Raw genomic sequence first — 23,665 nt, 5'->3', positions numbered from 1 at the left:
GCGAGCGCCCCTTCATAAAAGAGGCCTTAGTGTCTTGTCTAGTAGACTTCTTCCCCAGGACTTATTTTGTCCCTGGGGTTGACTCTTGTTTCTTGACCCAGAGGGAGGAGGCCGTCTGGAGACTGATGCCCCTGGTGCTGGGGAAAGAGTCCGTTTGAAAGAGGGACGCTTACTCTTCTTAACAGGTAAGAGAGTGCTTTTCCCACAAGAGATCCTTTGGATATATTTATCCAAGTCTTCTCCAAACAACCTTGCACCATGAAATGGAAACCCAGCCAGAAGCTTCTTACATGGTGCTTCAGCTGACCAATTTCTCAACCATAAGATTCTACGCATATGTACCAACCCAAGTGAAAGACGAGAGGTTTGGATGATAGAATCTCTGATGGCGTCAACAACAAAACATAAGGCTGCTGGAAGGTTAGCCAACCCCTAGGGCCTGCTGTTCAGGTAGAACTTTGATGACCTGCTTAACATGGTCTCTTATTGAGCGACTCCAATCGCTGCTCCTTCAACAGGGACTCCATCTTTTTATCCACCGGATCCCTGAGCATTGTCTACAGGACTAGTCAGATTTTTATTTACGGAGGAAATGGCGGCGTCAACGGCCGGTATTCCCCACCTCTTAATAAACTTTTCTTCCATAGGATAAAGTGTTGAAAACTTTTTCGGCGGAAAAAAACATTTATCTGGGTGATCCCACTCAGAATAAAAAGGAGCTTTTCTAGCAGATTATGAACAGGAAAAGCATGTGTTGTTTGAGGAGGCTTCAGTGACCCCAAAGAAGATGAGGGTTCTTTAACTGATTCAGATACGGGCAACTTAAATGTGGAGCGGACCAAACCAGCAAGGATCTGTACTAAGACCTTCTCCTCCTGGGAAGCCGAAGAGGGTCCCTCTCCACCTGATTCCGAAGAGGAATCATCAGTTCCATCCTGATCCTCTGAAAGGGATTCTTCTCCCCTATCCCAGAGCTCCTCTGCCTGAGGGTCCTGGGAAGCAGAGGAAGGCCTAGTGCGTTTTCTTCCACTGAGTGAAGATGCAATTACGGCCATTAATCTTTCCTCTAGACCGTTAATGGTTGAGGAAAAAACCTCCTGCGTAATCTATACAGGGGCTGAAGTGCCAGAAGCAGGTGTAGCCCCTGACCCCAATGGCTCTCCCTGGCTAGCCGTCCCTGGCCCCTCAGGGGGGAGGATGCTGCAGAAAGGGGGTCCTCAGAACCTGAAGGAGATCCCCTAGAGCCTCTGGTTCTTGGGGTATTTGAACCTCTTCTACCCATAGTGCAAAGCAACAAGGTGGAGGTATCAAAAAATGAACACTGACTGCTGAGCGATGTAGTCCGGCAAAAGCCCTGCTACCAATGTCCAGTCTAGTGTTTCTTTAGTAAATGCTGCCTAGGTGAATGCCTGTGTCCCACCTTACATGCGACCGTCAGCTCTGTGTCCCTCCAAAGGCTGAGTGCACCTATAAAGTGTGCCTCCTATAGCCTTGCATCCGGCAATGAGAGCATCTGAGCACGCTGACGCTCCGCCCCCCCACTCTACCGCCCCCCCTTTGTTTTTCAAAAAAAAAAAGTGCGCTTCCTGCGCCAGCCGACCCTCCTGGCTAAGCGTGGAGAAAGGCTGGGGGTGGGGAAGGAAGGAGAGAGGCCGGCAGTGATGGGGCCTGCACGTGGCAATGGTGGCGGCAGTGCGGTATACTACCGCCTCACAGATCACCTGCGGCCCCCCCTATTCTTGGGGGGAAATCACCCGGAGGAGAACCCCCCATCCCATCCTACCTGGAGCTCGGCTGGAGGAGCTGTGCAGCGTGAAACACTGAGACAGACATCAGCATGAGAAGGTATGTGCTCTTGGCAGCCCCCGGTGGCGACAATAGGCATAGCATGCATTTACTTCAAAGGAGAAACCTACTAGAACTAAAAAAAAAATTCTGTGGAATCTCCCTTACCTTATCCAGCCGCAGGGTTCTGTTATACAGACCCAATCTTCACCTCTCACGGTGGGCTCAGTTTGGAAAAACCTTCAGAGACTGGGGCCCCCTATGGATAGGGGGATCCACAGTTCTGGGCCTGTAAAGCACCTGGCCAGAAATAAGGCTAGAAGAACCATTTTCTGAAATGCGGGGTCCAGCTCTCTAAAAAGAGGAAGTATTACAGGTAAAACCTCGTTTCTTCGGACACGAGGCCCGGGTACCATCCAATTCGGCCTAAAAAGGACACTTTGAAATGGATCCGGTTCGCCTGGCTTGCCCCAGTATAGGATATATTACCTTTGGAGCTCAGCACAGGACATCTTTACACGTCCAACACCTAAGACACTGGCGTAAAAACTGAGGTATCCCTGTAAGGGGAGGGATTATATAGGGGGTTGAACTTCCTGGTTAGGGTGTGCCAGTGTCCAACCACCTAGTGATACCTATATAACCCATCAGCAATTACTGAGGCTCTGTGTCCCGTGATGTATGAGAAAGAAATAATCTTTTATTGAGAAGTTTAGCTATGAAAGTGCGAGGAGGGGCTCCCTGCGGCGGGGGTCTGGCTGGCATACGATGTGCCCGCTCCACCGCAAACATATGGGAAAGAGGCCTTTTCCCCTAGGTGTTGATCAGTAGTTGTTCGAGGAACGTGGTTGTGCCTTTGCCCTCAGTCCCCTCAGGCAGACCGATCAGGCGTATATTACATCTTCTCAGCCTATTCTCCATGTCATCTTGTTTGGTGAGGAGTTGGTGTATTTGCCTTTGTACGTGGTCTGAGGATGTTTGTAGAGGTGGAATGGCGTCTTCAACTGTGCTAAGTCTGGTCTCAGCTTCCTTCACTCTGAGTTTTTGAAAGTCTTGCTTAATGAGGGAAATATCCATCTTGACTTCCTCAATTTGTGCTGTGAGGGAAGTTCTACAGAAGGCGATTGCTTCAAGTAATTTGTCATTATCACTCGTTGTTCGTTCGCTCCCCTCTGCCTTCTCAGAGGCCCCATCTTCCTCCATATCTTCTTTGTCATGTCGGCGGTATTGGTCGAGTTTCGCCGCCGCTGCCTTCTGTGCTTTGGTTGGTGACATACTTGGGGGGGTCCAGTGAATTACTAGATGGGTCCCCAATATTGTTACGCAGATTTAGTAGCCTGTGAGAAGGGAAAGAGTGCTGGCTAGAGTCACAGAGCCCCCAAGGCACCCGGGAATAAAGTCTGCTTCTATGTGGCAAGTGCGCACTGGATTGCGGTACTATTTGGGGTACTAGTGGTCCAGATGCACAGTGCAGATTTTGAGGGTTCCCCAAAAAGGGAAAGTTTTTTTCCCCCCAGAAAGAATTGAAAAGGCAGCAGTATGGAAGTGTAGCACAGGCCGGGACTGAGTGTGCTAAGATGGCCGCCGGCCTCAGTGTGTAGGGCGAAGCCCCAGTCTTGCCTAAATGCGGCCGCCGCTCCTGCAGGGGTATTGGGGGCCAGAGGAAGTCTGTATATGAGGGGATTGATATAATTTAGGTCCCCTAGGAGGTTTTTCCCTTAATTAGGCAGCGGCAGGCACAGCTATTTCAATGGGGGCTGGGTGTAGAGGTGGACCAAGATGGCCGCGGACCTCCGGGAGTAGGCCGAAGCCACGGACTTGCCTGAGACCGGCCGCCACGTGGAAGATCGCCACTCCGTTCGGGCCGCCGTTCGTCGCGCTGCTGAAATGGACAGCTGAGCGTGTGGTGGATGTTCTGGGGAGGTTAATCCAGCAGATGGTGCGGTATGGGATGTCCAGGATTAATTACAGCAGGAGTAATGGACGGAGCCCAGGAGAAGCACGTCCTACTCCATGCTGTGTCAGGCCACGCCCCCAGAAATAATCTTTTAATATTAGAGAGTGTTCTACCAGACGCATATCCAAAAAATTAGAAAGGGCTGCTACATGCACTTTTAAAGTGCTGGGGGCCAGATTATGGTCCGCCCCTGTTTGTGGGAAGTCCAGTACTGACGGAATAATGGAGCCAGATATTCTATCATCTGTTCGTCATCTGCAGAATCTTTTCCACACTTTGTAGCAGATAACATCTTTTCTACTGCTGAGAACTGTTTCAATCACATTTTGAGATAATCCAGCTTGATGCGTTCAAACTCCTTGATGGATGAGGTCGAGGGAGCTTCCAGGGGTCCGCTATACTCAGTTTGAACAACATGATGAACCATGCCCTCCTGAGCCAGTAGGGGGCAATAAGGACCATCTTCGTTGCTGGAAATGTTATCGTCCAAATTACTTTCAGGATTAATGAGAACGGAGGAAAGGCTGATTGTTGGTGCTACCCATTTTAGACAGATTTGATCAAAGATTCCTTGATTCAGTACCATTCTGTCATACACAATTTTTCTCCTGCTCATACAAATTCTCCAGACTGTTCATTTCTCCTTTTAAATGCACAGCCGAAAGATGACAGGTTCTTTTTTTTGCCCAGGCCAAAAAGTTCTTCTGCTATCCCAATGAGTCCTACGGCTCTTGTGCCGCCTTGCTTTTTGATGTAACAGACTGTTTATGTTGCTAGAAAGAATCTGAATAGGTTTGCCTATTAGAGGAACCTCAAATGTGACTAGAGCTTCCAAGACTGCTCTTAACTTTTGCATTGGATGAGGCATTGTTTATCTGAGGCGCCATGCTCCTTGGGCCCAATGCCCCTGTAGGTGTGCTCCCCAACCTCACGCACTTGCGTCTGTAGTGACTACAACCAGTTTTGTCTGAGACCATAGACGGCCTATTGAAAGGTTCTCTGCGTCTAGCCAGCATCTTAAAGATTTTTTCACGGATACGGGGACTTCCGCCAGAGTTGGTTGGGCTTCCACCTTCCCAGTTCCAAACAGAGCATGAAGTTTAGAAGGTGTCCAGAGAATTCTGGGAATAGACGCAGTCATCAGGCCCAATACCCTCATCGGTATTTTATTGAGGATTCTGGCAAAGAGCTGATATTGCTGATAGGGCTGAAACAACTAATCGATTAATCGACAACTAATCGATTATGTAATTATACTAATCGGCCAGTAACATAATGGGGTTAAAAAAGCTAAAATTAGCCCTATATAGTACAAAAAGAGCAAATAATCTCTACTGTAAATATTACTTTCACTGTTGCACAGTAAAAAAAAAAAATTTTTTTTTTTATTTTTAACTCCATTATGTTACTAAATGTCTTAGGCCTGGTTCCCACCTATGTGTTTTTTGGTGCTTTTTGCAGAAATGCACTACAGTTCATGTAACGTTCACATCTATGCTTTTTTCAGCTGCTGTGTATTTGGAAAGGGTCAAGGACCTTTTTCAATGCAAAACGGTGCTTTTTTGGTTTAATATACTTCAATGGAGAAGCTGCAGAAAAGCATGTAATATTACAGTTCTGTTTGAAAATCTGCAAAACAGTCTAGAATTTTTTTTTCTTTAAATAAAAAAAATTGATCTGAGTCCAGATTCAACCTCTAATAGTATATAGAGTATATCTCTTCTGTCTGTCATTCTCAGAGAGGAATAAAGATTTTACTCCCTAACCGTATAGTTGGTTATTTATATTTACCCCTGCGTATAAAGATATTTAGGAATAAATTGCCTTTTTTTAAATGTTGCATATTAACTAAATTATACACCACACATTTTTTTAGGGTTATTAACCGATTAATCGAAACAATAATCGGCCAACTAATCGATTATGAAAATAATCGTTAGTTGCAGCCCTAATTGCTGATGTTATTTCCGTGAGAAAAAAGCTGAGTTAGACTTACCGGTAACTCCTTTTCTGAGAGTCTTCCAGGACAGCCCATGAGACCTTGGGCTCCTCCTACCAGGACAGGAAACACGTCACCCCCACCAGATAAAAGGGCGGTCCTCCAGGCCCATGTCAGTATTCTCAAGAACCGTAGGACCCTGCAAAACATATGCATAATACACATAACTTCAGACAATACCGGGTGGGAATCCGGCTGTCCTGGAAGACTCTCAGAAAAGGAGTTACCGGTAAGACTAACTCAGCTTTTCTCCAAGCGTCTTCCAGGACAGCCCATGAGACGATGAGCCAGAACTTACCAGTCTAGGGAGGGACAACTGCCTGAAGGACCTTACGACCAAACGCCTGCTCCTGAGCTGATAGGAGATCCAGGCGATAATGTTTAATGAAGGTCGAGCAACTGGACCAAGTGGCAGCCCTGCAAATTTGTTCCGGTGAGGCACCAGCCCTCTCAGCCCAAGACGTAGACAAGGCTCTAGTTGAGTGCGCAGTAACAAAAGGTGTAGGGACCTCCCTAATTTTGTAAGCTTCCAAGATGGCTTGCTTTATCCATCTAGCCAATGTGGCTTTAGATGCACTATTCCCCTTGTGAACTCCAGAAAAGAGGACAAACAAGGCATCAGTTTTCCTAAAGGTCTTCGTGACCTCAAGATAGACCAAGAGAATCCTTCTTACATCTAGAAAACTCAATTTTCTTTCTAAGTCGCCCTGTGGCGAACTACAAAAGGTTGGCAATACAATGTTTTGAGATCGGTGGAATGTACTTGCCACCTTGGGCAAAAAACCTGGATCGGTTCGTAACACAACTCGATCCTCAAAAATCGTGAGGAAGGGCTCCCTAACTGATAGGGCCTGCAACTCACTTACCCTACGAGCTAAGGTAACAGCTATAAGGAACACAGTTTTTAATGTAAGTAATTTAACTGACATACTTTCCAGAGGTTCAAACGGAAATTCTACCAGAGTTTGAAGTACTAGGGACAGATCCCACGTTGGACAACTTCTCACTACTACTGGTCTGGCCCTAGAGATAGATTTGAAAAATCTGGCTATAGTGGGATTTTCCAGGAGAGAAAACTGGAGGAACATACTAATAGCTGCCGCCTGTACCTTTAAGGTACGAACAGAAAGACCTTTGTCGACACCCTCTTGGAAAAATTCCAAAATAGACGGAATATCATGAGTTAATCTATCATTTTCAGATAACCATGAGTTAATCCTTTTCCAAACTTTGGAATATATGGCTCTAGTAACTGGCTTCCTGCAATTAATGAGAGTCCTGACTACTTTGTCAGAGAACCCTTGGGCGCTCAGTATCTTTTCTTCAGATACCAGGCCGTCAAGTTTAAGGAAACCACCTGAGGGTGCGATACTGGACCCTGCAATAATAGGTCTTCCCTTTTCGGAAGACTCCACGGAGGCTCTGAAACCAGAGACTGTAGCAGGGAAAACCATGGCCTCTTGGGCCAAAACGGGGCAATTAGAATCAGATCTGTTTCTTCCAGCCGAAACTTCCGGAGGACTTCTGGAATCAGCCTGATTGGCGGAAAGGCATAGGCCTGGAGGCCACGGGTTCGCCAGAGCATTGATCCCCAAGGCTTGGTCTGCCGGGTTCATGGAAAAGAATATCTCCGTCTTGCGGTTGTTTCGGTTTGCGAACAAATCCGCTACCGGATAACCCCATCTCTTGGTGAGGTCTGCAAAGACTTCAGGATGAAGGGACCAGTTGTCTCGGTCTATCCTGTGACGGCTGAGATAATCTGCCAGGCAATTGTTTTTCCCCTTCAGGTGTACAGCAGAAATGGAGGCTAGATTCCCCTCTGCCCATGAAAGGATCTCCTGGGCAATGGACTGAAGCCTCCAGCTTCTCATGCCTCCCTGCTTGTTGATATACGCGACTGTCGCTATATTGTCTGACAGGATTTGGAGGTTGTGACCCCTGATCTCCATCTGAAAAGACTGGAGGGCTCTCTGGACTGCAAGCAGCTCTCTTTGATTGGATGAGGCCCTTGCCTCCTCTGGGGACCACTCTCCTTGTGCTACTGCATTGCTGAGGTGGGCCCCCCATCCCCAGGAACTCGCATCTGTGGTAATCCTTCGGGAAATGGGAAAGGACCATGGGAGACCTCCTGCTAGGTGCTGACCAGCTCTCCACCACCACAGGCTTCCTTTTATCCTGTCGGGAAGCCAGATCCTTGACTCCAGGGACCTTACGTCCCCGTCCCAGTTTCTTAAAAGAAACCTTTGTAACGGACGCTGACGGAGTCTCGCCCATGGTACTGCGGGAAAACATGAGGTCATAAGACCCACTGCCCTCGACACCTGTCTCAGAGAGACCGACTGGTTGGTCTGCAATGTTGACATAGTCTGGAACACTTTGGTAATCTTCTCCTGAGGAAGAAAAACTCTTTGGTTCACGGAGCAAAAATCGTAACCCAGATAAGTTACTTTCTGGGCCGGAATCAAGGACGATTTTTCTTTGTTTATTAGCCAGCCTAGGGACTGTAAGAAGTCCTGTACAGCCTGGAGATCTTCCAACAGCCTTTGGTATGATTTTGCCACTATCAGGAGGTCGTCTAAGTAAGGGATAACCGTTATTGCCTTTAATCTTAGAGGAGCCAGCACTTCCCCCAACACCTTCGTAAAGATGCGTGGGGCTGAGGAAAGACCGAAGGGGAGGGCCTGAAATTGAAAATGTCGGGTCCCCATACCCGTCTTCACTGCCAATCTCAAAAACTTTTGGAAGGCTGGATGGATAGGGATGTGAAGATAAGCATCCCTTAAGTCCAACGTGGCCATAAAGCAGTTTGGGTATAGTAGGTTTGATTGTAAAAACCGTCTCCATACGGAAATGCTTGTATCTGATGGACTTGTTTAAGGTCCGGAGATTCAGGATAAGTCGAAACTTTCCTGCTGGCTTTCTGACCACAAATACATGGGAATAGAATCCCTTGCCCCGCTCCGATCGAGGAACAGGAATCAGGACTTTTTGATCTAATAAGTCTCCGATCTGGAGACCCAGAGCCCTTGCTTTCTCCCGATCTTGTGGAGGAAATGTGACCAACAAACGTTCTGGTGGTTGGTGAACAAACTCCAGCCTGTACCCGTTGGTCACTAGGTCCAGGACGAAGGGGCTCAGAGTGACTGCTGCCCACTGTGGGATGAAGGCCCTCAATCTCCCTCCCACCGGGGAACACAAGTCACTGCGGCTTGGCGGGCTGTTGAGGAGGGTTAAATAGCACTCCCCCTTTGCCTCTGCCTTTGTGCCCAGTCCAATGCTTTTTCGGCCTGCTGTCCTTTTCTCTAGGACTGTTGCCTGTTTTGGCCACGAAAAAATTTTCTGGCTGTCTGAACTCTTTTTCTCTGGAAACGCCTTTTTCTTATCAGCCATGCGTTCCAGTGCCTCCTGTAGACCTGGGCCAAATAAATGATCGCCAGTTAAAGGAAGGCCACAAAGGCGCAACTTGGAGGCCGAGTCCCCTGACCAGGTCTTAAGCCAAAGGCTTCTCCTGGCCGAGATCACTAGAGCCGAAGTCCTGGCTGACATTCTTACCGACTCAGCGGAAGAATCTGCCAAAAAACCCACTGCCTGAAATAGGAGAGGAAAAGACTTTAAAATGTGCTCTCTGGAGGTACCTGCTGACAGATGTGACTGAATCTGAGTCAACCAAACCTCCAGATTTCTGGCCACACAAGTGGAAGCCAAAGCTGGTTTCAGGTTTCCAACTGCTGAGTCCCAGGCTCTGTGGAGAAGGATATCCCCCCTCTTGTCCATCGGATCCTTAAGCGTACCCATATCATCAAACGCCAGGTCCAAGTTTTTTGAAACTTTTGAAAGAGGTGCGTCTAACTTGGGATTCTTATTCCATGGCTGCGCAGTGTCCTCATCAAAAGGAAACCTCCTTTTTAGGTTACTGGAGAAGAATGGTTTTCTCTCTGGATTATCCCATTCCAGTTTAATAGTATCAACCAAAGAACTATGAACTGGAAACACTCTTGATTTTCTCTTATGTAATCCTTTATACATAAGATCATGTTTGGATAACTGAACCTCTTCCTCTTTTAATTCAAGGGTAGTATAGATAGCCTTTAATAAGTCATCTACATCCTCAACAGATAACTTAAATCTTGAGCCTCGAGTGGATTCTCTATCTCTGGGCTCTGTATCTGACCCTGATTCTTCCAGAGAAGAACGGGTAGATCTGACCTCAGCCTCAGAGTCTTCACTCTCTGCCTGCTGCGGAGTGCTTACTGACGCCTTCAGTGAAGACGGACTCTCTGCTGGAGTCTGGAGCTTGTCAATAAGTGTTCTAAAGGAACTGAAGGTGGACGCAAGCTCATCCCTAACAGAAGTAAGCATCTTCTGGCAAGAGGCAACCGGGTCATCCTTTACTAGGCCTTCTATACAGGTGCGACAAACTGCTTTGCTCCATGAGGAGCTCAATTTGTTTGCGCAAACCGCACATTTCCTTTTAAGTGGCTGCGCTTGGGCCTTGTCCTGAGTCTTGGTCTGCAAGACAAAATAAATGACCCACAATGTAATTAAAGCCACACAATCACTCCGTAACACCACGTGCAGGAGGGAGGAAATGTGTCCCCTTACACCCACTACTACAGAGGGGGGAGGGGGAGGGAACACTCACAGGGATAGCAAGGTGGTGACAGAACACCCCAGGCTTACCTGTGAGGTGCTGGTGTTGGGAACTGCATCCGCTGCCTGTGCAGGTACTGCAGGAGGATCCATTCTGCCCCTCTTGGTCATTCACAGCCTGGCTGCTTAACACCAAGAAACACCAGCAGCCAGCGTTCTCTGTTCGCGCCGTTTATGAAGACTGGAACCTCGTCTCCGGCGCCCGATGATGATGTCATATGCCCCGGAAGTAACCCTCTCCAGGCACTTCCTGTGGGCCAGCTTGGAGCGCAATAGCTCCGCCCCCTCGAACACTGCGGCTTCCTCCATTCCTTGCTCAGATCAGCCAGGCTGTCGGCAGGGAAGGACAACCGAAGCTCAGCTGAGCTAGAGTGCAATGCACTGCGCTAGGGGCACGACCTCACACCAATCCTGGCCCTCTCCAGGCACTGAGGACAGAGAACAGCAACACAGCCAACCTCCCCAGCGGTGTGCTGCTTCTGGCAGAGGAAGAGGTAAGTGATATGCCCCAGAAAAAAGGCCATACAAAGCCCCTGCTTATAAGGCCTATGGGAGCAGGTTCCATGAACATGTTACCCCCCGTCCGGAGGAAACACAAATAACTGACATGGGCCTGGAGGACCGCCCTTTTATATGGTGGGGGTGACGTGTTTCCTGTCCTGGTAGGAGGAGCCCAAGGTCTCATGGGCTGTCCTGGAAGACGCTTGGAGAAAAATTTGTTCACTGTAGAATAGATCACATAGCCTAGGAATGTCATTCTGGGCTGGCTGAAGTTGAGATATTTCCAGGTTTATTAACCACCCTAATTTCTGAAGATAGTTGATCATTAAATTTAAATACTGTACTACTTCCTCCGCTGAGTCCCCGAAGGTCATCCAGATAAGGGGATGATCTGTACACCCTCTGTTCTGAACACCAATAAGGCCTCTACCAGGACTCTGGTAAAAATACGAGGGGCCGAGGCAAGGCTGAAGGGGAGCACATTGCACTGAAAGAACAGCATATTTTCTGAGCCTTTTACCACAAATCTTAGAAATCTTTTTGGATTCCGGATGGATCGGGATATGGGAGGTAAGCATCCAACAAGTCGAGGAAGACAAAGAGCGCCTTGGGGGTCTAAGTCCCCTTACATTGTAGATAGATTCCATCTTGAACTTCTTGTACCTCACAAATGCATTGACTTTTTCAAGTTCAGAATTAAATCTGAATTTTCCTGAAGGTTTTTTCCTTAAAAAAAAATATGTGGGAGAAGAAGCCGCCTTCTGCTTGAAACCGCAGAATCAAGCTTATCACCTTTTGGTGCAGTAGGTCTTGTAACAGATGTCATAGCTGTTTCGTCTCTTTGAAGAGTCGCCAGGAAAAATCTGTTTGGGGGGTCTGTTGCTGAATTCTATCCTGTACCTGACATCTATGAAGTCCAGGATTAATTTGTTGCTCGCAATTGTGCAAGGAAAATCCACCACCTTCTGAAATGGGTCTATCTGGCAACCCATGAGAGTGAAGTGTGAAGTCCCAATATAAACCAAAAGGTGGAATTTTTTTTCTGGCGAGTGCCCATTTTAGAAGGTGGTGGTGTTTCACGAAGTGTTAAAAAGTTTGCTAAATCACGGATGCAAATTTGTGCACATGGGATTCAAATGATCAGATTGTGAAGAGGATTATTGGGACTATTGTTAAAAACATGTTTTGTTTAATATTTTTCCCTATACATTTATATAGTCTTGATGATTGAATTCATTTGGTTTATACATCGCAGATACTGTTTGTTCACGTTTTTGTGGTATAGATCTATAAGCACTCTAGGATCAGCGCAGCTACACTCTTATTATAAAGTCATAACACCAAAGTGAACAATCACCATCAGGTAAATTCTACACACCCAAGCACACTGAAAAAACAAATATAAAATATGTACTGGGCCACCTGACCCCTCCATGAAACACATCTAGTGCCATCCCCCCGACTAGGTATGAAGGAAAGCCTCCATAATGCACAGCAGATAACACGAGATGGTGCCTGGGCGCTGCCCACTCTACCCCCCTAAGTCCTGCAGGGAGGATCCCAGAGCCAGATTGGGGATAAGATAAGGGGGCTTGAGGCGTTTTCATAGCCCCAGCTGCATCCAGGCCGTGACTGCCAACTGCAATATGGCCACCCAATGACTTAATGTTTCCCACAACGTCACTTCCGCTGTGTCGGCTGTGACGTCATTCACCGGCGCCACACCTCATGAATGGGGCTAGCAACAGGAAGAGGAGCCGCAAATGGAGAGCAGCTCCAGCATTAGACAAAAATGCCTGCATGGCTGGAACGCAGAAGGCACTCCTACAACTCCCCCAGGAAGGACTCCCGTGAGAACACTTAAATAAAATAAAACAAAAAACGTGCGCTCAAAATCAGTGTAAAGAAGAGGAAACTCGTATTGAAACAATCCCAATCTATATAAATAATTCAAAAAAATAAATGTGCAAGACGAATCATGATGAAGCGATCCAAATCAATACAATTAAAAGATACTTAAATCAAATATAGATCGAAGCGCTGTCAATGGGTGATATATAGTAAATGTGTACTGGTGTGCTTAAAACCATATATCAATGCACTACTTAAAACTTCCCGCACTGAATAAGTAGTCAAATAAACCAGTCCTCAAGTATTAAAAAAAAAAAAAAAAACACTTCTCAGCCGTAAAAGAAAAGGAGGTAGTCCATAGAATGGATAACAGGAGGAAAAGTTCTGTGAGAACACTGCCTCCTCTGCCAGAGCTTATCCTCCCTGTGGATGCTTCTGAGAACTAGCTCCAAAAAGAAAAAGGGAAGGGGTCCCTTGTCCTATAATACTCTTTTAGACAGCAAAAAGAGAACCCTGAGTTGCAGATATCCCCAGGTTCACTGCCCATCCCTCTTAGCAGGATATCTCAGCCGGGAAGCTCCCGCCATCTAGCATGAAGGCCTGCAGAATAAATGCATCACTGCATGATGCGTGCTCCTGACTGGCCAGAAGAAAACACAAGAACTGAGGGTATACTGTGGTGCATGCTTTAAAAAAAAAAAAAATGTGGATCACGCGTTTTCTGCGCTAGGTGGGAAGAGCCTCTCTCCCGTAGCCGTCCTGGAAGAGAACTTGGAAAAAGGAAATGTATTAACCAGAAAAAGAATAATAAGCACACCCCAACACCTCTACACTTCAACAAGTGTAATACAAGGAGTTAATAGACAGGCGTGTCTGCTTACTTCTGAGCTGCTGGCATTCTGCTCTGCAGCTTGAGGGGTGTGTGATAGCCTGTATCTCCGAATTGCTCCCCTGATGACAGACACGAAAAACACCACACTCAACTCTTGCACATGAAAGAAGCATGCCAACAACCCTAACCAAAGCAACCAACAATCAAAGGAAGGACAATATGCCAAGAGTACCTCACACTGGGCCTCCCCATAATAGTGGTAGGTAGAAGAGCCATAACATAACTCCAAACTACTGGAGCTGATGGTACACATATCTGTCAGATTAATAGCAGCTGGCAATCAAACTGCATGATGCAGCAGTGCTGACCATAGGAAGCTTGCATTAAGACTCCTGGGAAAGTCTAAATCAACTTAGTGCTCCATCCGCCACTCATTTACGCTTCATCTCTGCCATCCGTTAATGCTACCCTGCCATATTGCTGTCTGTTCAAGCAGACCCATGGTGTACTTTGCTCCATTCCCTCCTAGTCTGCTTATCAGAAGTGTGTCACCTGCCTAAAAAAGTAGCCAGGGACACTAGACTCCTCTGCTTCAACCTCGCCAACACCCAGGGAGAAGCAGCATGGACCTGCTTCAGTTTTGCACAACCCACCTGCACTCCATTCCCCATCTTAAGGATGCGAGAATACCGGCGGTGACAACCCATCCATGACAATCAGCAGTACAGGGGCGACACACAGAAAGACCAAATGTCAGCAAAGGGGAGCCACTAGAGCCTCTGTGCCAACAGGGATAGTTGTTTCTAATCAAAGATCATGAGAAGGAAATCCCACAACTAGGATACTGACAAAAGTCAATTCTAACCAAGAAAAGCCCAGGTATGCAACCCCTCCAGGTTCACTGTTCCTAAAATCATAGGGTGCATATACCAGAAGGCCCCTGCAACTAGTATAAAGACTTGAGAGAAAATAAACCATTTTGTTGTTCCCAATAAGCCGAGGGAAACAAATAACGGATGTGGCTATGCTGTTTTTAATCATTGTAGATGTTAGGTTTCCTGTTTTAGGTGGGTAGAGTTTTTCTCTCATGTGCTGTACTGAAAAAATGATGATTGAAGAAAAACGGAGTTAGGCTTACCAGTAAATCATTTTGTAGGAGTCTTCCAGGACAGATATAGGGCTTCTCCCTCTGGGACAGGAAACGCATTCATCACAAACTTCAAAAGGTGGTCCTCCAGGCCTCCCCTTGAGTATCCTCAAAAACCGCCGGAAGGCACTTGAAAACAAAAAAAAAAACAAAAAAAAAAAAAAACACAAGACTTAACACCACAACCCTTTGGGAAACAAAAGGAACTCTGGTGGGAAGGCAGGCTGTCCAGGAAGACTCCAAGAAAATGAGTTACCGGTAAGTCTAACTCCGCTTTTCTCTCCTCGTCTTCCAGGACAGGCACCGAGACAATTAGCAAGAAACTTACCCTGCTAGGGTGGGACCACTGCCTGGAGGACTTTTAGTCCAAACGCCTGCTCCTTACTCAAGAACATGTCCAGGCGATAGTACTTTACAAAATGTGGAATAGCTAAACCACATGGCCGCTCTGCAAATCTCCTCTGGAGTGGCACCGGCCCTCTCTGCCCACAAAGGCGACAAAGATCTGGTCGAGTGTGCGTTAACCAAGAGCGTTGGCATTCCTGACAGTCTTTGTGCCTCTGCAATTGCCATCCTGATCCATCTAGCAATAGAAGACTTATGTGCATTGTAACCTTTCCGTGCACCTGCAAAGATTAACAAAACAAGGAATCCCACTTTCTGAATTCCCTGCTAACCTTAAAGCAGAGTTCCACCCAAAAAAAAAAAATTGGAACTTCTGCTTATCTGGGGCGCTCTTCCCTCTTTCAGGAGAGCAGGCCACGGAGAAGTCAGTCAGCAGCTCGGGCCCCCCCTTCGCGCATGTGCAGTAGTGACCCAGCCATGAAGCCAAAAGGCTACACTGCCAGGTTCCCTTACCAGCAATGGTGGCAGCAGCACCCGACCAGCCGATGTAAACATCAGCTGTGGTGCCAATATCGCTGGACTCCAGGACAGGTAAAGTGTCCTAATGTTAAAGGACAGCAGCTACAGTATGTGTAGTTGCTGACTTAATTTTTAAAAGGGGCGGGCGGAACTCCAAGGTAAGCCAGGTCTAACAAACTAAAATTCCTTTTCCCAGCAATATCCTGTGTAACTAGGAGGACACCTTGGGAAGAAACCCTAGGTATGTTTTAAGCACAACCCTATCCTCAAAACTTAACAAAAAAGGCTCTTGAATAGAGTGCCTGCAACTCACTCACCCTCCTTGCGGATGTGATTGCCAACACAAAAAACATTGTCTTTAGTACTAGCCACCTAACTGCAGATTTTTCCAGGGGCTCAAAAGGACTGCACGTACAGCCACAAGAAACAAAGATAAGTCCCAGGCTGGACAACTTTGCACCCTAGATTTGGCGAGGGCTTTGAAAAATTCTGCTACAAATTGGTTCTGCTGCAGGGAGACCTGAAAGAAGACACAGAGCCCCTGCTTGTACCTTTAAAGTACTCATGGAGAGAGCCAGATCTGCCCCTGCCTGGAAAAAAATCCAAGACTTCTGGGATATCTGGGTCTTCCCGACCTTGCTCTCTCAGCCAAGAGTTAAACCTCTTCCAAATCTTAGCATACATTGCCCTAGTTACCAGTTTGCGGGAGTTGACTAAGATTAGGTCCTCCCTCTCTGGAGGCCGCAGGGAGAAGAACTGTGTCACCTTGCAGTTGCCCCCTGTGGCAAAAAGGTCTAGGCCCAGCAGGCCCCTGGCTTGAATGATCGCCTCAAAACACCTCCCAGTTAAGTGATCAATCGACCCGTTTTACTCGATGGCGGCTTAAAAAAAAAAAAAATTGCTAGGGAACTCTGGGCCCCCTTTAGGTGGATGGCAGGCACAGAGGCCAGGTTCTGTTTGGCCCAAGTAAAGAGCTTGCCTGTGATCTGCTGCAGGGAAAGGCACCAGGTCCCCCATTAGTTTATGTATGCCACATTGTTGGTATGAACTTGGAGGTGGTGCCCCCCCCATTAGCGCTTGGAAAATCTCCAATGCCTTTTAAATAGCTAGCAGCTCCCTATGATTTGAGGCTACCCTGGCTTCTTCTGGAGACGAGACTCCTTGAGCCAGGTTTTCCCCCAAGTAGGCACCTCAGCTGAGGGCACTGGCATCGGTTGTAAGAATCAGCAATCTTGGCCTGACCCAAAAAAAGACCGCAGGAAAGATTGTGGTGGCTCGCCCTATTGACTCTGGTCGTTCAGTGAATAGGCAGGTCCAGTGTCCTGGCTGCCGTTCCAACATCTAAGAAGGAGTTTCTGCAGAGGATGCTGATGAAATTTCGCCCAAGGGACTGCCAGGAAACAAGATGTCATAAGGCCCCTTACCCTCATGACTTCCCCGACTGAAACCTCCCGATTGGCCTGCAATGGTGCCGCTGCCTGATCCATCCTCTGGGAGAAGAATCTTCTCCTCTATGGGAGGAGATTATGTAGCCCAAGTGTACTACCTTCTAAAAGACGACGAGCAGGGACTTGTTTCTGTTTATTAGCCAACCTAAAGGCTGTAGAAAATCATGCGACTTTTGCAGGTCCATCTCCAGCTGCTGAGAAGACCTGGTGACAAAAAAAGGAGGAGGTCGTCCGGGTATGGAATGACATCGACGGCCATCATCCGCAGCGGGGCCACTGCTTCCGCAAGGACTTTTGTAAAAATCCTTGGTGAGAAGGCAAGGCCAAAAGGTAATGCCTAAAATTGAAAGTGACGGATCTCTAAGCCATTCTTGACCGCTAACCTCTGAAAATCTGGGTGTGGAGGTATGTGTCCTTCAAATCGACTGTCGCCATAAAACAGTTCGGAAAAAGAACTCCCGTCACTGTAAAGATGGACTCCATTCTGAAGTGTTTGTACTTCGACTTGTTGAGAGGATGCAAATTCAGAATCAGACGGAACTTGCCTGATGTCTTCTTCACCATGAAGATGTGGGAATAAAAAAAAAAAAAAAAGTCAACAGAAATTGAGGGGGGGGGGGTGGTTTAGTTAAACCCCAACTCCCCTATGATCTCCAGGATGTACGGACAATGTCACTGAGGCCCACTGTGGGAGAAAGGCCACCAACCGTCCCCTCACGAGGACTAAAAGAGGCATAGGGATTTTGCAGGGGCTTGAGGAGGATTAAATAAGATAACTCCTCTACACCGACCTTTATGTCCTGTCCAGTGCTTCTTAGGGCAACTCTCCCTGTCTTGCTGGTTCTGCTGCTTGTGGCCTCAAACAAAATAAATAAATTTGCCACCTGCCTTTTTCTTTCTTTCCGGGGAATGCCTTCTTCCTGTCCCGGGTTTGCTCCAGGGACCCCTGAAGGACAGAACCAAACAAATGATTCCAGGAAAAAAAAAAAGGCAACCCGCAAAGCCTAAGCTTGTATGCTGAATCACCCACCCAAATCTTCAGCCACACCGTTCTCCCGGCGGAATTCACCAGCGCAGATGATCAGGCTGCCAATTTGACTCTGCAGAGGCATCAGCAAGGAATCTGACTGCCTTAAAGAGCAATGAAAATGATTTTAGCAATTGCTGTCTGGATGTGCCTGCCGAGATATGGGATTGCAACTGTGCTAGCCAGCAGTCCAAGCTCCTGGCAACACAGGTGTCCACTAAAGCCGGCTTCAAACAAATTGAAGTGGCATCCCAGGCCTTGCACAGTAACACATTTCCTCTTTTATCCATTGGTCCCTCAGCGATCCCAAATCGTCAAAGGCCAGGTCTGTATTTTTCTAAACCTTAGCAAGTGGAGCATCTATCTTAGGAGTCTTATTCCAAGGATGGGCTGCATCCTTCTCAAAGGGAAACCTTAGCTTGAGGCTACCTGAGAAAAATGGTCTCCTTTCAGGGTTCTCCCACTCCAAATTAATTGAGTCCACAAGAACTATGAACCGGGAATACCCCTCGGACATGAGGTCATGCTTTGCTAATTGTACTGTCTCCTCCTCTATCTCCAGTGTGCCAGATTGCCTTAAGCAGGTCACCTACAATCATCCAGTGACCGTCTATATCTAGACCTCCTGAAAGAATCACCCTACCTTTCTTCCTCTGACCCAGAGTCTAATTGAGAAGAGGTGTGAGACTTGGGATTCCCATCCCAGTCCTGACCATCCTCCTCCTGGCTAGGCTCGGACAAGGCCGGCATACTAGCGGCTCAAGTTAGGGTCACAGGAGAACCCTGCATCCTATCCATCAGGCTTTTAAAGAATTGAAAGGTGGGTGCAATCTCGTTCTTAACTGAGGAGAGTATCTTGTGACACACCATCACTGACTGGTCCTTTACTAGGCTACTAACACATCCCAGGCAAAGAGGCTTCTCCCAAGTAGAGCTCAATTTTGCCGCACATACTGCACATTTCATTTTTGGAGCCTGCGCCTGAGCTTTGTCCTGTGCTTTAACCTAAAAGCCAAACACAAAAAGACAAATCACAATAAACAATAGACTCCTGCCTCTATAAACCACTGTGCTTGAGACTTGAGAAAAAGAATCACCTGTGGCTCCTCAAAGGCCCCCAGGAACAAGGAAACAAAAAGCGCTCCCAGGGATAGCAGAGAGGACCCTTCCCCTTGCTTACCTGAAAGGTGCCAGAGGCACAGGAGTCCACCGACAGAACCGTCACAGTGCCCTCCATTGGTCCCTTGGTGCCGCCTCAGCCTATGCCAGGTCTCCACTCGGTGCCGGGATGCCTGGTTAATCTCCGCCGCCAAACCCCATGAGACTTGGGCACCCCCTGATGACATTGCTCTGCTGGAAGCCGCCCCGCCCACAAAGCCACACGCCATTCCTTTCTCCCCATCTGGCAGGGAAGGTACAGTCCGGCGTGGTGCGAGAGGGACCATAGAGGTCTCTCTCAACCTGAGCACAGACAGTGGCGAGACACACAGCCCCACTCTATTCACCAGGTGGGATCGTGCAGGCAGGAGAAGGTACATCCAGGAGAGCTCATCCCAGGACAGTCCTGAGACATGGAACTCCCTTCAGGAAGGTCCCCAACATGCTTCCTTCCCGTCTGGCAGGAAACACTAAAACTGAAGGGGAGGCCCTGAGGACCACCTTTTGAAATTTGTGGCAAATGTGTTTCCTGTCCCGGAGGGAGGAGCCCCATGTCTCAGTGGCTGTCCTGGAAGACGAGGAGAGAAAATACCCTGTAAAAACCCTACTCTAACGAAGGGGTTAATATAGTTCACACAGAAGTTAAGACAATAACAATGAAGGTTTGAGAAGTCTTAACCCCTTTCCACAGTGTATGCATATATGCGGCCTCATGTAAGTGGCTTTTTATCCATGGTCTTCAACATTGCTGTGTTTGTGCTGGCAGTGCAATGAAACAGGTCATTGTCAGGGTTATAGTTAGGCCTCCATTACACTTGCCCTGATTAGGAACACATTAAAATGCCTACTGCTTTAACATGCATTTTTTGTGCATTTTTAATTTTTTGGTAAAAATTTTTGAAGCTTCAAATGAAGCTTGGCAAATGCCCTGCGTGTGTTGGCTAGTTGTTTTAAAGGGGAAGTGATGTCAAATGGGAAGTCATGATGAGGAATTTAGATTTGAGATCCATCAGGGAATTTTGTGCATTTTTAATTTTGATGGCTCAGTAGTACCCTGGGTCGTCAGTTTCATGACTTGCGATTCGGTACCACCGCTCAGCAGATCTCCCACTCAGCAGTTCCTTGTCTCAGTAATAACCACAGTTTAGTAGATCCCGTGCCCTGCAGCTTCCTGGCTTAGAAGATCCCCTACTAAGCAATTTCCCAGCTCAGTAGTACATTAAGCCTGGTTTCACACTATCTTCGAATGCAGCTCACAGCAGGGGTCCAGTGCGTCCCCGTTCATTGTTTCAGGTCCGATTTCAGCCCAAATTTTTGGCTGAATTCGGACCTGAAAAGGACCAAAAGACGCACAGGACCTCTGTGCAAATTTGCAATGGAGCCGCAGCTCTCCATAGAGAGCAGGTTAAAATCTCCTGCTATTGCAAATTGGATACGGGTTCAATTCGCAATAGTGTGAACCCAGCCTTAAAATTCAAATAAAGAAAAACATTCCAAAATTGCGCCACAAATGCATGTAAAGGCACATGCAAAAACGCAGTTAATGCAGGGGTTGTGGTGTAAACTAGCCCTATATAAACAGAAGGCCAGCAGACCCAGAGAGAACTGTGCGCTGAATCAGTCTACAGTTCCATCCACTATTGCGGTGATGTGAAGGGGTTTAGGGCAAATTCTTGTGACACGTGGGGCTTTGATGTAGGGGGTGATGGGGCAGAAGTCACTGCTGTAAAGAGGGGATTGTAAGGTAAGGAGGGGGGGGGTTGTGAGTTATACAAATGTGCAATTCAGACCTCTGCTGGAAGAAAATCTTATTGACTGGACATAGTGAATTTTAATGCAATTCCCTCGCTCAAGGAGGTGTTCAAAGAGAAGTATGGGGTATTTTTTTTTTGATTCACAAGTATGAATCAAGGTGACACCTAGGTGGATGCAGCATCGGCCCAATTCTGTATCTGTCCTCCGGTGACTCTAACACAGCATTGAACACAGCCAATCATTTGGTTCTCACAGCTATCCGAGCAGAGAGCTGATGACTGTCAGTCGCAGCTCTCTGCCCCCCTATTGCTCGCTGGAGCGCTGAGCTGTTGAGGGGCGGGAGTGGCCGGCTCAAGCTCTCAGCAGCTTGCCGAGAGCCTGAGCAGAGTGTTGGTCCAGGGTTCTGGCAGATCCTGACTTGTATGGTCGTGATGACGCCGAGCCTGGACCGACTCCGTGACTTGCGCCCGTTCTCTGCGGAAAACAGGTCACAGGAGTGCAAAACGAACTGCACTCCCCAGCTTTGGCTGTACTTCTTTCACATCTTTGTATAGAACTCTCAAATTGCTCTAACAGACACAGCAATTCCGTAAGTAAACCCAATATCCAACCTAGACCAATGTCATTATGCATATACCATATCTGGCCAATGCCCCCTGGAAATCAGTGAAATAGACACCGCTATTCCAGTTATCTCTATTTGCTTGGACAAGGCGGAGACTGATGTCACCAGTGCAGAGCTCAGGCATGCTCAAACCAAACCCGCCTGAGCTATCCCGAAAAAAAAACACCACACACACACACACACACAATCAAAGCAGACAGTGAATCACAGGTGCCAGAGGCATTACTCACCTAGCAAATTTGCAACTGGATAGCTTGAGAAAGGTCAGATATGCCTAAGCTTATTACAAATAGTATACATTGGTCATTGGTAACCATGTACAAAATAACCACACCTGGATTTCTTTCAAGCAATATTATTGTCATACTTCACTTGGATATAAAAGGCAATAAAAGAAAAAAGTAGTGAAAAACATAATTTGTTTGTACATTTTAAAGCCGCCTTTAGCCAATTAACTTACGTCTCATGGGTCCCATAAAAAAATATAGCATATTTGTTTGGAGGAGGTTTCACTGCTCCATCTCTGATATCATCAATCTAAAAACAAAAAAAGCTTTAATCAAAAAGCATTAACGAAATTTAAAAAAGCTATATCATATATGCAGCTATATACATTTTGTTTTACACCCATTCACTATATACCGCATCAACCATTTTTTATACACACACACACACCTTGCACTTAACCTCTTCCTAGCTATTGGGATTTAGAATAATATAACTAAACCAGTAATCAAGACTACCTAAACTGGGCAAGCTCAAGCAACCCACCCCCAAGAGCTAAACCCGCGGTCTTTTTAGGCCGTTCCTGACCAGACCGCTTTATCGCTCAAATTTCCTAAACCCTGACATGCAAATTGAATCTAACCCGTGCTGGCCAGTGAGGATATCCTTTCATCTTGGCGAACACCAAGTCCCCCGGTTTAAAAGTAACCGGCATATTTCGTACTGCTAGCAACCAACACTCTTCTATCCACACTACAGCGGTAAGGTCTCCTAGCCGGAAGTACCACCCCTACTACACCAATTGGGTCTCAGCTCTGTCAATCTCGCAGTTTTCCTCTGATTACTGCTCGGTGAACGGAACTCTGCTTAGGGACTTCCGTGTGTTGCTGTTATTTTCTGCCCTGACTATTGCGCTTTATTTTGTAGCCAGGTAACCCGGCGCTTGCTACTAATAATATGCAGAGGGTGTGATGTATTGTTTACAAGCCGTTTCTTAATTTGTTTAAGCGCTTTTCTTTTTTTTTTTCAGCTCAATTCAGGATCTTCCGGGCCATCCTGTATCCTGCGCAATTATGAAAAAGCTGTTTCAGGGCGTTAAAACTGACATGAAATTTAAGGCTGCAGGACCCGGCCACCGATTAAACGAGCAGAGGAGGTAGTCTATATATATATATATATATATATATATATTATAATGCAACTCCAGTCTATTGTATTGTTCCTTATTTTTCATTGATATGAACAAGAAGACTCTGACAAGAAATGAAATACGTTTAAGCTAGACATGCACTTGAATGTACAAAAAATCGAAAATTTGGTCAGGAGCATTCTTTGAACATTCTTTCTTGCTGTCAAAAACCTAGCTAAACCTATTTAACACCGATTATGTTTGCTCATAACTGAACTGTCAAGCCATCAATTATCATATGTGCAGCATAGAGGCCACTGCAGATCAAACAGAGGCTGATGGCAGCTTCCTTGGCTGTAAAGTATAAGGATAATTTTTTGGTTCCACTTTAAAACTTCGTTCAGCTCTGCTATTAGAATGTAATCCACAAATTTGTTAAACTGGTTTCATCACAATATGTGCAATTTTTCCCAATTGAAAACCACATTCACAGTTAGAATATCACTTGTTCAAGAAAAAAATTCACCCTGCTTCTACAAATTTTTGCATTACTACAGTTGAAAATGAACATCAATTTGACCCCACTAACTGTTAGAAAATTGTATAAAAAGTGTATGGCCATCATTCGGCACAATTCATACAATTATAGACATTTCTAAAGTCATATAATTGCATGTAATGATTTTAAAGCCTCATGTGTATTGTGTTGGTT

The 23,665-nt window shown here is 46.7% G+C and overlaps 2 protein-coding genes across 6 annotated transcripts in view; one reads left to right on the top strand and one right to left on the bottom strand.

Annotated features, from left to right (window-relative positions):
* The window catches only part of HDGFL2 (HDGF like 2), a 460,705-nt gene extending 438,052 nt beyond the window's left edge, over positions 1–22,653 (bottom strand). For 2 of the 4 annotated variants that reach the window (XM_073594781.1, XM_073594774.1), the window contains exons 1-2: positions 22,468–22,652; positions 22,060–22,136 (exon numbers count right to left, since the gene is read on the bottom strand). In XM_073594781.1, the coding sequence (XP_073450882.1) occupies positions 22,060–22,136; positions 22,468–22,539 (149 nt within the window). In that variant the 5' untranslated portion in view covers positions 22,540–22,652. Of the gene's footprint in view, positions 1–22,059; positions 22,137–22,467 lie in introns of all 4 variants that reach the window. The other 2 variants (XM_073594787.1, XM_073594769.1) reach the window with 2 other exon arrangements.
* Positions 22,606–23,665, top strand: part of UBXN6 (UBX domain protein 6) — a 404,520-nt gene continuing 403,460 nt past the window's right edge. For both annotated transcript variants that reach the window (XM_073594809.1, XM_073594795.1), the window contains exons 1-2: positions 22,606–22,755; positions 22,855–22,980. In XM_073594809.1, coding sequence (XP_073450910.1) covers positions 22,898–22,980 — 83 coding nt within the window. In that variant the 5' untranslated portion in view covers positions 22,606–22,755; positions 22,855–22,897. The remainder of the gene's footprint in view (positions 22,756–22,854; positions 22,981–23,665) is intronic.

The sequence above is a fragment of the Aquarana catesbeiana genome, linkage group LG01 (genome assembly GCF_042186555.1).
Source record: "Aquarana catesbeiana isolate 2022-GZ linkage group LG01, ASM4218655v1, whole genome shotgun sequence".
Taxonomy (NCBI): domain Eukaryota; kingdom Metazoa; phylum Chordata; class Amphibia; order Anura; family Ranidae; genus Aquarana; species Aquarana catesbeiana.
The sequence above is the reverse complement of the archived record's forward strand: the minus strand, read 5'-3'. Positions and strand labels throughout refer to the sequence as shown.